The sequence below is a fragment of the Sminthopsis crassicaudata genome, chromosome 2 (genome assembly GCF_048593235.1).
Source record: "Sminthopsis crassicaudata isolate SCR6 chromosome 2, ASM4859323v1, whole genome shotgun sequence".
Taxonomy (NCBI): Eukaryota; Metazoa; Chordata; class Mammalia; order Dasyuromorphia; family Dasyuridae; genus Sminthopsis; species Sminthopsis crassicaudata.
The window spans coordinates 29,197,806-29,213,268 of record NC_133618.1 but is presented as its reverse complement, the minus strand read 5'-3'; the positions used below and the strand labels follow the sequence as shown (position 1 = coordinate 29,213,268).

Below are 15,463 nucleotides of genomic sequence, written 5' to 3'. Positions count from 1 at the left end.
TCCGCCCCTCCAGTGGCTCCCAGATTCTGTCCTGCTCCTGGAGTCTGCATATTCCCTGAGAACCCAGGAAGGAGAGAAGAGGAAGACAAAAGTAGGGAATTCAGTCCCAACCTGGGCCCAGGAAACAGGAGCAGCACTGAGTCTGTTGAGGAATAGGCTACCATCCTTGTCCCTTCTCCCCATGGCTCTTGGGTGGGAGATCAGGGTTTCTCTTGTCTCCTCCCCAGAATCAGAGATGATGCTGTCTGCCATGATGTCCCCCAGCGTCTCAGGCCTGCTCCTCGCCTGCCTGCTGCTCCCCTGCCTGACACAAGGTGGGTCCCTCAGGCCTCCCTCTGACTGCCCACCTGGGCCTAGAACAGGGGCTTGGACACAGTAAGAGGGAAAGGGAAGGGGTTGAATGGAAGGAGGGTGCACAGTGAGACAGGGAAGAAGAAGTTGGGGGGTTGTAGAGTTCAAAGACTGATGTCCAGGGAGCAGAAGCCCCAGCTGACCTCACCTGTAACTGCTCTCCTTCCTCCCCAGGCAAGCAAGAGGCCCCTGCACCCCCCTCTGCCAGGAGCTCCTGCCCCCAGGGCTTTGGCTTCCATGGCTCCCACTGCTATGGAGTATTGGGTCCCAAGGAGACCTGGAACACTGCCGAGGTGGGTTGGGGAGAAGGTGCTGGGTCTGTGTCCCTGTCTCCATATTCCTTGGGGTCAGCAGTGTGGTCACAACAAGTCCTTAGCCCCTCATCTCTCACCCTGATCTTCCCCTGTCAGGGGACTCCAGAACTGGGCTCTCTTATTTTCTGTGTCCCTTAGAGCTCAGCTTCCCACAGTGGTTATCCTTGTCATCTCATATTCATCTTATAATGGCCCCCTCCCCCTGGGCCTTTAGCCTCTTCTCTTACCCCATTGACCATCCTGTCCCCTGAAGCTCCCAGGAACCTTCTCCTGCCTCCTTCGCTCCCTTCCCCACACATTTACCTGCTCCCTGCCCTCCACAGCTGCTGTGCCAGAGCTACCCCTCGGGCCACCTGGGCTCCCTGCTCAACGAGGCTGAGGCCGCCTTTGTGGCCACCATGATTGTGGAGAACGGGGTTGGTCAGAACCCAGTTTGGATTGGTTTGCACGACCCCAACAAGGTATGACCCAGGGGCCATCCCTGTCTGAGACTGGAGAGAAGGGGAACAACAGTGTGTGTGGATGATGGGGAAGTGATTCCTACCAGTCTTGGAGGTCTAAGACCTTGAGAAATGCACTAGAATTAGGGAAATAAATGAGCAGTGCAGGGGGCAGGATGAGGGAGAGTTCTGGACTGTGTCCAGTTCCAGAAGGTTTCTGCACCTCCACCAGCAGAATTTTTTCCTCCCCAATTTAGCCCCCATTTCATTTCAGTATCACCATCCATTCTTTTTCATTCAACGAGCAGGATTTTTGTTCTTATTTCTCAGCATCCCCCAGATGGGACTTCTCTGTTACCATCCTCATAGAAAAGAGTCGCAATCAGGAAATTTTTTATCTGGGGAACAGCCTAAGGCAACCCAGGACCTTGAACTCCCCTAGAGGTTCAAGGCTTTCAGGGCAGGGGATAGTAGAGAAGGTAGGAAGGATAGTAGACTCTGCCTGGATCTCAGAAAATGGGATGAAGGTAGAATAATGCCAGAAGCAGCAGCCAGGATCACAGCAGCAAGAAAGATTTAGAAAACAGAAGATGCATGTTGGGAGATCTGGGCTAAATAAAGGCACATGTGCAGTTCGTCTATTAGTTAGGGGGTTAAAAGAGGTAGGTGGTGGTGGGGTGTCTCACTCTTCTTTAACTGCCCCCTTCTCAATCATCTCCCCCAGAATCGCAGGTGGAGATGGAGCAGCAACGCCCTTTACCTTTACCATGCCTGGGAGACGGGCTTCCCAGCAAAGACCAATCCTAACTATTGTGTGAGCCTGACTCCTGAGTCTGGTGAGCTCAACCCTTCCCCTCTGCCAGCTGCACAGGAACATCTTCTTCTCCTTTGTTGTGTGGAAGCCTGGGGGGATGGGGCACCTCCTTTCTAGATTTTCCTCTCTATTTCTTGTCTATTCTTTCCTTTTCCCCACCTCTCTTGTCTCTTCTTTGCCCTTTACCAACCCTTTTCTTTCTTTACTTTCTTTCATTTTTTCTGTTCTCTCTTTTTACTTCTATTCCCTCCTCTTCATTCTCCTTTGTTTTCAGCTCCTCATGGGTAAAGTTGATGAATAGAATATCTGGTACCAAGAAGTTTCAGTCAACAGACTAGGGACCTACCCTCCTGACCTGTCTCTCCATCTAACTTAGACCATCTCTTTACAGGATTCCAGAGATGGAAAGATGAACCTTGTCAGAAGGAGAACCTCTACCTCTGCAAGTTCAAAGCCTAGAGGAGAAAGCAGAAGAAGAGGCTGGAATTCAGCTGTTTGGATCCAAGCACAGTCAAGGACGGCCATGGCCATAATGCCTCTGCCCTTCCAGAGCAGCCTCACACCAGCCCCTCTCCTCTTATTATCTGCCATCTGTCTCCACTTCTCCTTTTCCATTTCTTCTTTTCCTCTTACACTGAATTCAGTGCTAACTTCCCCAGTGCCATTTATGCCATTTACCATCTTTATTTCAAAGTTAAAACATAACCTGAATGTAAATGGTCACAATGTTTTTAAAAAGTAGAAGAGATCAAGTTGAATTTCTCACATATACTGTGAAGGTGAGAGTTCTTACTAAAGAATTAGGAGGATCCCCCCAAAAAATTTGGATCACATTGAAATTGAAAAATTAAACTTGATTATGATATATGAAATTTTGCTTTTTCCTGTATTGTTGGAAGGGAGGAGACAGTTCTCTCCTTTGTGGACTCCTCATAGTCATTGATTTAGGGAGGATTCTCCTTCAGGTTCCTTCCTATTGGGTTATGTTTGTGAATGTTATGTCTTGCAGACTCCTGTAATGGTTTTATAAGTTTGAATAAACTTTCTGACCTGATCCTCTGAAATTTTTTGATGGACTTCCAGTTCTTAAATATGGTGGTTTTTCATGGTTTACAAATTCTTTCCTCATATTAGATTTGTGAAAGACTTAGAGAAGAGGAAACTGAAACTCAGAGAAATTACAAAGGTTACAGAGTTAGAAATGGATTCCACATTTGGTCCCTGAATCTTTCCCTAATATCATTTTTTCATCTTTATTTTAATTCAGCTAAGAATTTCTGGTAGGTCAAGTAGGAATTGCCATTTTTTGTTAAACTTGAACTTAGTCTTCTCCCCATGTGTGAGAAATGCTATTGAAAATTAGTTCATCTGCTTATTTTTCAACTAATCAATCCATATATTATTTTTCAGCTTTTTCTATGTCCCAGACACTCTAAAGACACAAATAAAAGCCAAAAATAGGTCCTTGATCTCAAAGAATGTGGTACTCACATTCTAAAGGGGGGAGAGAGCATACATCAGTCTCTCTATACAAGAATAATACAGAAGAGATAAAAGATCACTTCAGAGGGGCCTTTATTGAGTTAGTCCCAACTGAGCCAGAGGCGTGAAGCCTCACTCATTAGATAGTCAAAGAAAGAGCATCATCCAAACCAGGAACAGAAACAAAGAGAGTAGCAAAAGCTCTCTTCTGATGCAGAGTCCTCTCTGATGACTAATTCCCATAATGCTCCTAGAAAAAAGAGCTAGCCCCTAGATCTCTAAATCTAGGTCTCTATAAATCCCTATGTGGCATCCAAGTGGTTCAGTGGACAGAACACTGGAATTGGAAACAGAAGACTCATCTTTCTGAGTTCAAATGTGGCCTCAGACAATTCCTAATTGTGTGACCCTGGGCACATCACATAACTATTTACCTCAGTTCCTCATCTGTAAAATAACCTGGAGAAAGACTCTATCTAATATTTTTACTAAGAAAACCCCAAATTGGATCTCAAAATGTTGGACAAGTCAATGAATTTTATATCTATTAACTTTGAACAAAAGATCACACATGTTTCTTGAAGATTAGGAGTTTGGGGGACTGTATTATGTATAAAGAGGTGAGGAACTGCATATTGGGACAGGGGCATTTGTACAGTTTCTCCAAAAATGACACATAATATTGGGAAAGAGGTATCAGAAGTAAATTGAGTAATTAATGAAAAAGGTTTCAAATTTAGTAATTAATAAATAAGAGTACCAATGGATCACACAGAACTCAGAATAATGAAACTGTATATGGCAGTGAGTCAGGCAATGCTCTGTTTAAGCCACTTGTAAGGAGGGTGATTCCCAGAGTGTCTGGCTAGACCATCGTACTTGGACACATATTCAACATTCTTGGGTTCTTCCTTATTCCTTCTCAAAAAAAGTACATAGTTAATGGAGCAGCCATCCTCATGTGTTGAAGTATTGTGCGTGCTTTGAGACTTTACTGGGAAGGGTCCTGTTCAGAATGGGAGACAATGTTGATATTAACACACAAGCAAGATCCCTGGGACCTTGTAGTGGCCGTGTCCCTCTTCCATCTCCTATGCTAGGACATGAAGATGAGCAGGGGGACAATTTCAGGCATGGAGGACAGCCAGAGAAAATGCATAAAATTGCCATGTGGCAGATACCTTGGGCCATTAACATAGCCTTCCACCATCTTTCCAACAAATCTATCCCAAATGTAGTGCTTGGAAGCACACCTCAAGTCCTAGGGCAAATTGCCTAAAGAAGTTTACACCTAATCTGAGGTGTTCTATGGGTTATCGTCTACTAAAACTATCTTATGATGCCCAACTAATTAGTTTAAAACAAAGGCATTTCAGGAGAAGACATGATAAGAAAAGGAGCAATAAAATCTTTTAGTCACAAGAACAGGGATAATTCTGCTCCAAATTTATACAGCATCATTGGGAACAATGAAATGCAGGGATCATTTACAGAAGGAAGAAACAAATCTGATGTTTAGGAACTACTGGACTTCTCTAAATGTTGGAGGTGAAGTCAGCATCAGCAAGTAAAGTACATGCTTTGAGGGCGACCTCAAAGACAATGGCAGCCCAGTATCCACAGGAATTCATATAATTAGAATACATAAATATTCTATTTTTTTGGGGGGGTAACAAGCCTCCAATGGCACAGAGCCTCAGAAATTCTTTGATGCCATTGTGCTATTCCCACCAGATTTGTTCCCCATTGATCTCTCTGATAGACATCACTTCAGCAAACATGGAGTCTTCATCAGATGCTTCTTTAATTGACTTGGCCAGATGCCACCTGTCCTGGCATGTGGATTTGGAGATCCTCTCTGTTCATTTCTGGTATGGTGTATGAGTGTAATGGAATATTATTGTTCTGTAAGAAATGAGCAGCAGGATGAATACAGAGAGTCCTGGAGAGACTTACATCAACTGATGCTGAGGGAAATGAGCAGAACCGGGAGATCGTTGTACACGGCAACAGCAAGATTATGTGATGACCAATTGATGGACCTGGCTCTTCTCAACAATGAGGTGATTTGGGGCAATTCCAAAAGACTTGTGATGGAGAGAGCCATCTGCACCCAAAGAGAGGAGTATGGGGATTGAGTGTGGATCACAACATAGCACTTTTACTTCTTTTGTTGTTGTTTGCTTGCTTTTTTTCTCATTTTTTTCCTTTTTGCTCTGATTTTTCTTGTGCAGTATGATAAATGTGGAAATATGTTTAGAAGAAATGCACATGTTTAATATATGTTGGATTACTTGCTGTCTAGGGGAGGGATGGGAGGGAGAAAAATTTGGAATGCAAGGTTTTGCAAGGATGAATGTTGAAAACTATCTTTGCGTGTATTTAAAAAAATAAAAAGCTATTAAAATAGATAAAAAATATACTGTCTACTACTTAGCCTCTTTTGAACAAAAAGAGAGAGGTTAGCCATAGTCTGGGCCAAGAGTACAGGAGAACAGTATGACCCTGGTTCGATAGAGGTCTAAGGCACTACCTTTGTCCCCTTCTCTCCATGATCCTTAGGTGGGACATGCCCAGGGAGAACAGGATTTCTCTTGTCTCCTCCCCAGAATCAAAGGTGATACTCTCTGCTATGATGTCCCCCAGCTTCTCAGGACTGCTCCTCACATGCTTAACACAAGATGAGTCCCATAGAAAAACCCTGGTGGTTTGGACAAATTCATAGAGAACTGGAGGGGCCTGGACAGCAGCAGGGCAGGCACCATAAGACAGAGAAATGGTTGGGAGTTTGTAGGGTTCAAAGACTCTTCCCAGATCTTATAGAGAGGATGTGATGCATATGGAAGGGGGCTGGTGCTGAGGAATCCCAGCAGAGCAGTAGAAATGGTAGCATGTAGAATTTTTAGAGAATAGGATAAATGTCTTGAGGGACGGAGTTTGAGCAAGATGCTCTTCATCTGTTTATGGTGGGAAGCAGGGGAGGTAGGTGGTTAGTGGAAGGTGTTTCACTATTTATTTCACTATTTATATATTCTCTAACCACTGCCCTGCCTAATCCTCTCCACCCAGACCATAGGTGATGATGGAGTAACAATATCCTTTAACTCTACTAAGCCTGAGAAAAGGGTTCCCCAAACAGAACCAGCTCAAACTATTGTGTGAAGCTGATTCCTCAGCTAGAGTAAGAAAGACACTTGCACCTCCACTATCTATCCCATGCCATTCTCTTCCCTCTGGGATGTAGGAACCCCTAGATTCATGGAGGCATTTCCTTCCTAGAGTACGGGAGGAGCAGAGGCAACCAGTAATGGAGGCAATGGAGTTCCAATCATGAAAGAATTAAGGTCTGGGAATGGTCTCTGTCCACGGCAGCATGGTGATTGGTGAGAAATTTGATCAATCGACATATTATAAGCTGGGCACTTTGCTAAGTGATGGGGATACCAGAAGAGATGAAAGACAGTACCTTCCCTCAAGGAGTTTACTGGGGCAACCATAATAGATCAACAGAGGAATCTGCTTCTCAAATTGCAGAGCCTCAGAGCAGGAAGGGAGGGCAGTGAAGGCCATCTAGTATAACCAGCATTTGAAAAAGAAGTCCCACAGAAGTTCCTTACCAAGTAGTCTTCCAGCCTTGGTCTGAAGATGTTAAATAAAAGGAGAATCTGTCATCTGGGCTTGGACTGGGCACATCCAAGACTCTGCTGATATTTGCCTTTTTGTACTAGCAGCACTTAGCCCAGTACTTGGCATATAATAAGTGCTATTGATATTATATATATTATTACATATAATATAATAATAATATAATATATAATAAAAATGGTTTTTAGACCTATACTAATGACATGGTAAAAGCAAAAGAGAAAGAACATCCTGAATGAGAAACGGGGATGTACTTCGTGGGTACAAGATAGTAGTGGCTTCTATCCTAGGAGACAAATTTTAAAGAATAATAAAGACAAGTTACAGAGTATATAGAAAAAGGCAGCCTGCAATCCCTAATTACCAGTAGACACCAAGCACTTGACAAGGGACATTCAAGTAGGCTTGATCCTGGTGATTACTGGAGTCTTTTTGTATCTCTTCCGTTTGTCAAATCTTCTATTCTTAAAAATTTAAACAATTAGTCGACATGGACCTGAGAGATGAGAGACCAGCAGTTGGCTATGTCCTGTTGCTCTGAGGTTGCACAGTTGTGATGTGTGTGCACCATCATGAATTTGGGCAGTGGGGAGCTACTGGTCTCCTGTGCACTTCCTGATTTCCTTAGCCCTTTTCTCCCAGAAACTTAGTCTGGGCTAGATTAGGCATCTGGTTCATTCTGTTCTATACTAAAAATGTCTCGTTAATACTGGCCACTTGTGGATTGTGGTTTTCATTCAACACCCTTGCCACCATATTTCTTAGCTAAAGGATTGAACATACAGGAAATATATGTTGGTATTTTCAGTCTCTTTGTTTACTTCTGTTATTAGGATCGTGCCCGCACCTTTTTTCTGGATCTGATCCTCCCCTTTCAGGGCTTTGTTAGAACTTCACTCCTTCCTGGGGACATATGTTCTTCTTCCTGTTCCTGACTCCTTGGACTATTGGAATGGAGCAACAGGAATCTTTCTTATTCAGCATGGATCCCCTTGACAGTCTGATGAAATCTATGGACTCCTCAGAATGTTTTCAAATAATTAGACAAAATGCTAAATTTCAGTTAGATGTTAGTAAAAAATAAAAATAAAGCTGTATTTCACACAACCTTCTTGGGCTTGTTTCCTTAAATGTGAAATTGGAGGGGTTGAACTGAAATTAGGGAGGTTAAACTAAATGGCCTCTGAAGTGTTTCCAAGTTCAAGTTCTATGATTTTATGATCATTTGAGAATGAACCAATTCTATGCTCCTGAGATATCTTTGATCTTGCATGCCAGGAAGAGGGCATTGCCTATGCCAGCTCCTGAACACTTCTTGGAAAAGAATCGTCCCCATGTCCAACATTAGCTCATCACTTGTCAACATGTGTACTCTGACTCTTTATTATCTACTCTCTTCATCTGCCTTGATTCCTTCCTAGAACCATCCTGCCATGGTTCCTCCCTTTCATTCCTGCTCATATCTATTTCCCCCTCTAGTTTATTCTATAAAGGATCTGACACTTCCTACCTACAGTCTTTTAAGACAGATAAACTGGAAGTGGAGAGATCACTCCATGTCACTCAGGCCATTCCTTATCCTGGGATAGTGAATGAGCCATTTTAACTTTGGGGAGAAAGCTGCTAGAGGGGAAGGTTGTCAGCAAAAGCTATCCTAGAATATGTATGACAGGATGTGTCTCTGGCTCCTATGCCATTAGCTTTTTCCTCATAGTGTCTCCAGATTTCCCTAGTTATTAGAGGGAAGAGAAAGGGCACAAGAGAGGGATTGTCCTCAACTCTGAAAGCAAAAAGAAGAAAAAAAGGAAGATCTTTGCTCTTTCCAACTGTAAACTTCCTTTCTCTGGTCCTATCTCTAAATTAGGAATGTCTTTTGCCCCAATCCTATGGCCCTCCCTTCAGATTGAGAGAAATGCTGCCCTGGGTGATGCCCCCAGGCTTCTTAGGCCCTCTCTTCACTTCCCTACTGGTCCTAAGCCTGGCAATTCAACCAAAAATTCAATGGTTGAGAATTAATAAGCACCTACAATGTGCCAAGTATGAGCCAACAGGTGGGTCCCTCCCTCCAGGGTCTTCCCACCACCTTCAGCACTATTTTGAGGACAGCTCTCAGAGTGGTGAGAAACTTAGAGAGAAAAGGGAAGGGGGGAAATGGGACTATCAAGGAGATGGATCCAAGAAGAGGAAAAGAAGAGGCTGAGTCTAGAGATTTCTTATCCCAAAGCTTCCCATTGCTCCTTCCTCCTCTCCATTGCTAATAACTAAACCTTTCCCTACTCCCTTATAGCTGAATTGTCAGAATCTGCCATGGGGTCACCTAGCATACCTGCCAAAAGAAGCTGAAGCTTCCTTTGTGTCCTCTATGATTGCTGAGAATGTGGCAGCTGGGGCTCCATCTGGATAGGCCTTCACAATCCCCTGAAGGTTTGATCTTTGTTCTCTCCTCTCTTTCTGCTCAAAAGTATGGGGGGGGGAGTTTCTGGTCCTGCATCCCCAACTCAGAACCTGTCTGCTCTTCCACTTTGAGTGCTGGGACTATAGGTGAAAAGAAGAAATTGGGATGATATCCATCAAGCAAAGGGAGGGGAAGTAACAAGCATTTACTGAACACCTACTATGTGCCAGGCACTATGCAAAGAAAAAGAAGAAGAAAGAAGAAAAGGAGGAGGAGGAGGAGGAGAAGGGGAAGGGGAAGGAGGAAAAGGAGGAGGAGGAGGAGAAGAAGAAGAAGAAGAAGAAGAAGAAGAAGAAGAAGAAGAAGAAGAAGAAGAAGAAGAAGAAGAAGAAGAAGAAGAAGAGAAGAAGAAGAAGAAGAAGAAGAAGAAGAAGAAGAAGAAGAAGAAGAAGAAGAAGAAGAAGAAGAAGAAGAAGAAGAAGAAGAAGAAGAAGAAGAAGAAGAAGAAGAAGAAGAAGAAGAAGAAGAAGAGAGAAGAAGAAGAAGAAGAAGAAGAAGAAGAAGAAGAAGAAGAAGAAGAAGAAGAAGAAGAAGAAGAAGAAGAAGAAGAAGAAGAAGAAGGAGAAGAAGGAGAAGAAGGAGAAGAAGAAGGAGAAGAAGGAGAAGGAGAAGGAGAAGGAGAAGGAGAAGGAGAAGGAGAAGGAGAAGGAGAAGGAGAAGGAGAAGGAGAAAGGAGACTTGACTAAATTTGGAGAGCAGTCCCATGGGGGTCTTTGGGTTCTCTATCTCTCTCCAAGGCTCATTTCAGAAGTTAAATCCAATTCACTCAGTTAGATTTAGTGAACACTAGAGCAAAGGAGAAGCCTGGCTCTTCTCTTCAAGATGGCTACCTCCTTTGCCCCAGTTCTCAGCAGAGTCTCTGTGCAGTTGTCATTTTGCTCTAATAAAATATAAGCTCTATGAGGGCAGGAACTGTTTTCAGTTATGTCTTCATGTGTCCAGCACTAGGCACAATGCCTGAAACAGGGCTTTTAATCAAAATTCTTGAATAGAATTGAAGCCCAAGGCTTCTGACTCCACCATAGGCCCTGCTGAATTTCCAATATCCCAGCAGCATCCACCACTGCAACAGTTTGTAAACTTCTTAAGATCTAAGGAATCTCATGGTATTCTGGAGCTGGCCCTTCAGAGCTGATTGTTAAATGTTCAGTGTGATCATTTACACCTTGGGAAATCACTAATACTATACATCAGGCCTTGATTTGTTTTTTTGTTAACAATACAGATTAAAAATAACACATATTAAACTTTAAAATTTTTTATGCATATAGTTTTAACCCCTAAAAAGTTGCTGTGAAATATTTACAAGCCTATTACTGGATTTTACTATTTACTTCCCTAGAACTCTTCCATTTTCCAGCCCATGAATGAAAAAATAATGTGCTTTCTCAGCTCTTAACTGAGAACTAAATTTCCAGATTAGCACCTGTCTTGAGGCTGGGAAAAAAACAGTGTAGTCAATGAAAATTGTCTGCCTTTGGAGGTAGCTGGATCCAAAGATTGAATGGAAACTCTGATCTATGTAACCGAATCATTTTTCTCCTTTTATTACTAAGTCTATAAAGTATGTCTTGGAAATAATGTCAATAAATTTCCTCCAACTAGTTTTGGAGGCACTTAGCTAGTAATAAAACCATTGGAGGAAGTCAGTCAATGGGGATTGTGAATATAATTTTGATTGCAGAGCAAAAATGGTAAGCATTTACACAGCATTTAAGCACTTTTACAAATACTATCTCATTTGATCCTCATAATAATCTTGTAGGATAAGTGCTATTATTATCCCCATTTTACAGTTTGGAAAATTGAGGCAAACAGCAATTAAGTAACTTGCTCAGGATAATGTAGTTAGTATTTGATCTAGTTTTGAGGTCTTCTCTTCTCTTCTCTTTTCTTCTCTCCTCTCTTCTCTGCTTTCTTTTTTCTATTTTCCTCTTTTCTTCTCTACTCTTTCTTCTTATTTCTTTTCTTCTCTTTCTTCTTTTTTCTCTTTTCTCATTTCTTCTCTTTTCTATTTCTTCTCTTCTTTTTCCTCTTTTCTTCTCTTCCCTTCCTTCTCTTTTATTTCTTCTTGCTTTTCCTCTTTTCTTCCTTGTTTTCTCTTTTCTTTCTTTATAATTTCTGGTGGCTCCATCAGCTTATTATATATATGCAGAGGACTTCTAGCCCTCACCTGTTTCCTGATGTCCAATTCCATAACATCAACTGCCCACAGGATACCTGCACCTGCATGTCCCATAGACAACATAACCTCAACTTGCCTGAAACAGAATTCATTATACCCCTTCCCCAATCCACTTCTCTGTTCCTGTGAAAGGTTCTACCTTTCTTTTACTGACTCAGGTTGACAATCTACTGATCTCTTCAGTTTCTCACTTTTACTAGTCATCCTTCAGAGCCAATCAGTTCCCGAGCCTTCTACCCTTTCCCCCAGAATCTGACCCCTCCACTCTCACCGTTATCACTACAATTCAGGTTCACATTATTTTCTGCCTAGATTAATGTTGGTTCTTTCTCTAATCCCTTCTCCACAAAGTAGCCAGTTATATATCTAAAGCAAAAATTAGACGATGTACTTTTTCTGCTCAAGAAGCTTCAGTGATTCCCCATTGTCTCTAGGATAAGCTATGAACTTCTCAGGCTTCCAAGACAGTGAATTGGGAAAACAAGTCAGGAAGGCTGAATTCAGATTGTGTGTGTGTGTGTGTGTGTGTGTGTGTGTGTGTGTGTGTGTGTGTGTGTATGTATTAGAAAGTTCCTAGCTGGCAAATCACTTGCCTCAGTTTCCTCATTTGTAATGACGATAATAATATCTACCTCCCAACATGGTTGTGAAGAGTAAATGAAATATTTGGCACACAAAAGGCTTTTAAAAAATGAGTAATGAATTGGAATGAAATTGACTCTTCCATCTTAACAGAGCAAGAATTATAATGGAAAGGACTCTGGATTTGGAGGAAAAGGATTTGGTCTGTGTTGCTATATGACCCTGGGCAAATTACTTAATAATAATAGACTCAGATAATTTACCTGTCGAATTTATGACCAAATAGGAGATAAAGAATATTATGAAATGCAAAATGGATAATTTTGAGTATATTAAATTAAAAGTTTTTGCACAGAGCCAATGCAACCAAGATTATAAGGGAAGCAGAATGCTGGGAAACAAATTTTCCAACCAGTGTTTATGATGAATATCTCATTTCTAAAATATGTAGAGAACTGAGTCAAATTTATAAGAATACAAGTCATTACCAGTTGATAAATGGTCAAAGGATATCAACAAGCAATTTCAGATGAAGAAATCAAATTCATCTGTGGTCATATAAAAATGCTCTAAAACACTATTGATTAGAGAAATGTAAATTAAAGCATCCCTGATTTATCACTTCACATCTATCAGATTGACTTTATGACAGAAAAGGAAAAATGGCAAATATATGAGAGACCTGTGGAAAATTGGGAAATTAATGCATTATTGGTGGAGTTGTGAACTGATCCAACCATTCTAGAAAATAATTTCAAACTATGTCCCCCCAAATTATAAAAAAAATACATGTCCTTTGATCTGGCAATACCACTATTAGGTCTGTATATCAAAGAGATCCGAAAAAAGGGAAAAGGACCCACATATACAAACATTTTATAACAGCTCTCTTTCTGGTGGCAAAGAACTGGAAAATCAAGGAGATTTCCACCAAGTGACGAATGGCTGGACAAATTGTGGTATATTAATGTAATATAATACTGTTGTTGTATAAGAAATTATGATCGGGTGGATTTCAGAAAAACCTGGAGAGACTTACATGAACTGATGCAGAGTGGAGTGAGCAGAACCAGGAGATCATTGTATACAGCAACAGCAACATTGTGTGATGATAGACTTATTCTCAGCAATACAGTAATTCAAGACAATTCCAAAAGACTCATGATTGGAAATATATTATCCACATCCAGAGAAAGAACTATGGAGTCTGCAATGCAGATCGAAACATACAATTCTCATTTGTTGTGGTTTTTTTCCTTTTTTGTGGTTTTTCTTTTTTGTTCTGATTCTTCTTTTACAACATGACTGTGAAAATATGTTTCATATGATTGCAAATGTATGGTTTAAATCATATTGCTTGCTGTCCTGCAGAGGGAAGAGGGGAGGGAAGAAGGGAGAAAAAATGGAAATCAAAATCTCAAAAGTAAATGATGAAAACTAAAAAAGAATATAAAAAAGTCCAAAAACATTTCAACATCTCCGTGATCTTATTACTGCAACCACAAGTGACTATCCACATGGGGACAAGAAGAGGATGGCAGCAAGTACCTATGATAGCCTCATCTCAGCATTGGCTGATAACCTACAATTACTAAGATCACAATTTACCAAGTGTTTGGATTAGCTCAACGTGTAATGTTGGAGTTGGCCACCAGGTGGAATTCTACTGGAATTATTCATCTAAGTATCAAGTGAGCCAGACTTTGTGACCCCATTGGGGGTTTTCTTGGCAAAGACACTGGAGTGGTTTGCCATTTCCTTCTCTAGCCCATTTTACAGATGAGTAAATTGAGGCAAACAGGATTGAGTATCTTGTTCAGGGTTACACAGCTAGTAAATATCTGAGGCTGGATTTTAACCCAGATCTTCCTGAGTCTCAACTAGCTGCCCAAAGACTCATCTTCCTCAATACAAATCACATTCTAATGGGGAAGACAGTATTTAAAGCAGAATAGAGGAATCCCATCTCAGAAGGGAAGACATCAGCAGCTGGAGAAGAAGGACTTCTGAGCTGGTACTTGAAACAAGCCAGGGAGGCACAGCTGAGGGGTAGGGGTACTTAGCTGAAACACTCAGTTTCTTCAGCTGTAAAATGGGGAGAAGTTGTAGAGGGAAGCTTAATTCAATGTCAAGAAAAACTCCTCAACACTTAGATTTATTTCAAAGTGGAGTGAGTTTCCCAGGGAGGAAGTGGGTCTCCCCTCATGGGATGTCTTGCAGCGGAGGCTAGCTGAAAAGGGACTCTTGTTGGGGCTCAGGGACCAAGGTCCCTTCTGCCTCCGAAATGCTGATGTTGAAAACATGCTGCAAAAGTCGGAAAGCCCAGAGCACGATGGAGATGTGTAAGGAGTGGCGATGACACTCAAATGAAGGTTCTGGGGATCTCCTGTCACTGCTTCCTGCTGCCCCTTTCTCTCTGGAATCCACTGCTCTGATGCCCCGGCTTCTCCTCCATCCTCTTCCTCTCTCCTCTCAGCTCTCGGGTCCTCACTGTGCCCTCGCTTGCCTTGGGACACCTTGTTCTCTGGCCGTGGGAAAGGAACAGCTGAAGTCCTTTGGAGAAGAGACCCTCCTGAGCTCCTTTCTGGGAGAAATCATGACCTGCCTCTGCTGGGAAGTGAGCATTTCTCCTGCCAGCACCTCCCCTTTCTGGGAAGAGACCGCTCCTCACTCACGGCCATCCCTTCCTCCCCTTTCCATTCCCTCCTCTTTTATTCCTCCACCATACTCTCGCCTCTGCCCCCTATAAAGGCTCATGTATGGCCCTGCTGGACATATTGATCCAGACCAGCCAGAGGGTAAGTGGGGAACCATTGTAGGAGCAAGGACCTTCCACCCCTTCTTAGACAAGGAGTCCCTCCAAAGGAGGTCCCAGCAGCTCGGGAGCTTCTCCAAGGGCTCTGGGACCCTCCATTCTCCGGAAATTACAAATTGTCCAGATTTCCCCATGTTCAAGGAGGAGGAGGGCAGAACCTTTGGGTAGTTGGAGGGGTGGAAGGGCAGAATGGACCCACCACAGAAAACAGGGAGGAGGAAGAAGAATCCCTCTGAACTCTTTTTCCTGTTTTTCCCTGGCTCCATCTCAGCCTAAGTTCAGAAGCCAATGCTGTCTAGGATTTCAGGGGCTTCCCTACTCCCATCCATGTAATGTTGCCCCCCAGACTCTCCAAGCCACTCTTCTGCTGCCTGCTGCTC

General features: G+C 42.4%; 1 protein-coding gene across 1 annotated transcript; it reads left to right on the top strand.

Annotated features, from left to right (window-relative positions):
- The first annotated feature begins 235 nt into the window (after positions 1-235).
- On the top strand, positions 236-2,378 carry LOC141553162 (lithostathine-1-alpha-like). The gene is made up of 5 exons (XM_074285000.1): positions 236-314; positions 526-644; positions 989-1,126; positions 1,830-1,941; positions 2,311-2,378. The coding sequence occupies exons 1-5, from the start codon at positions 236-238 to the stop codon at positions 2,376-2,378; spliced, it is 516 nt and encodes a 171-aa protein (XP_074141101.1).
- The last annotated feature ends 13,085 nt before the right edge of the window (positions 2,379-15,463 follow it).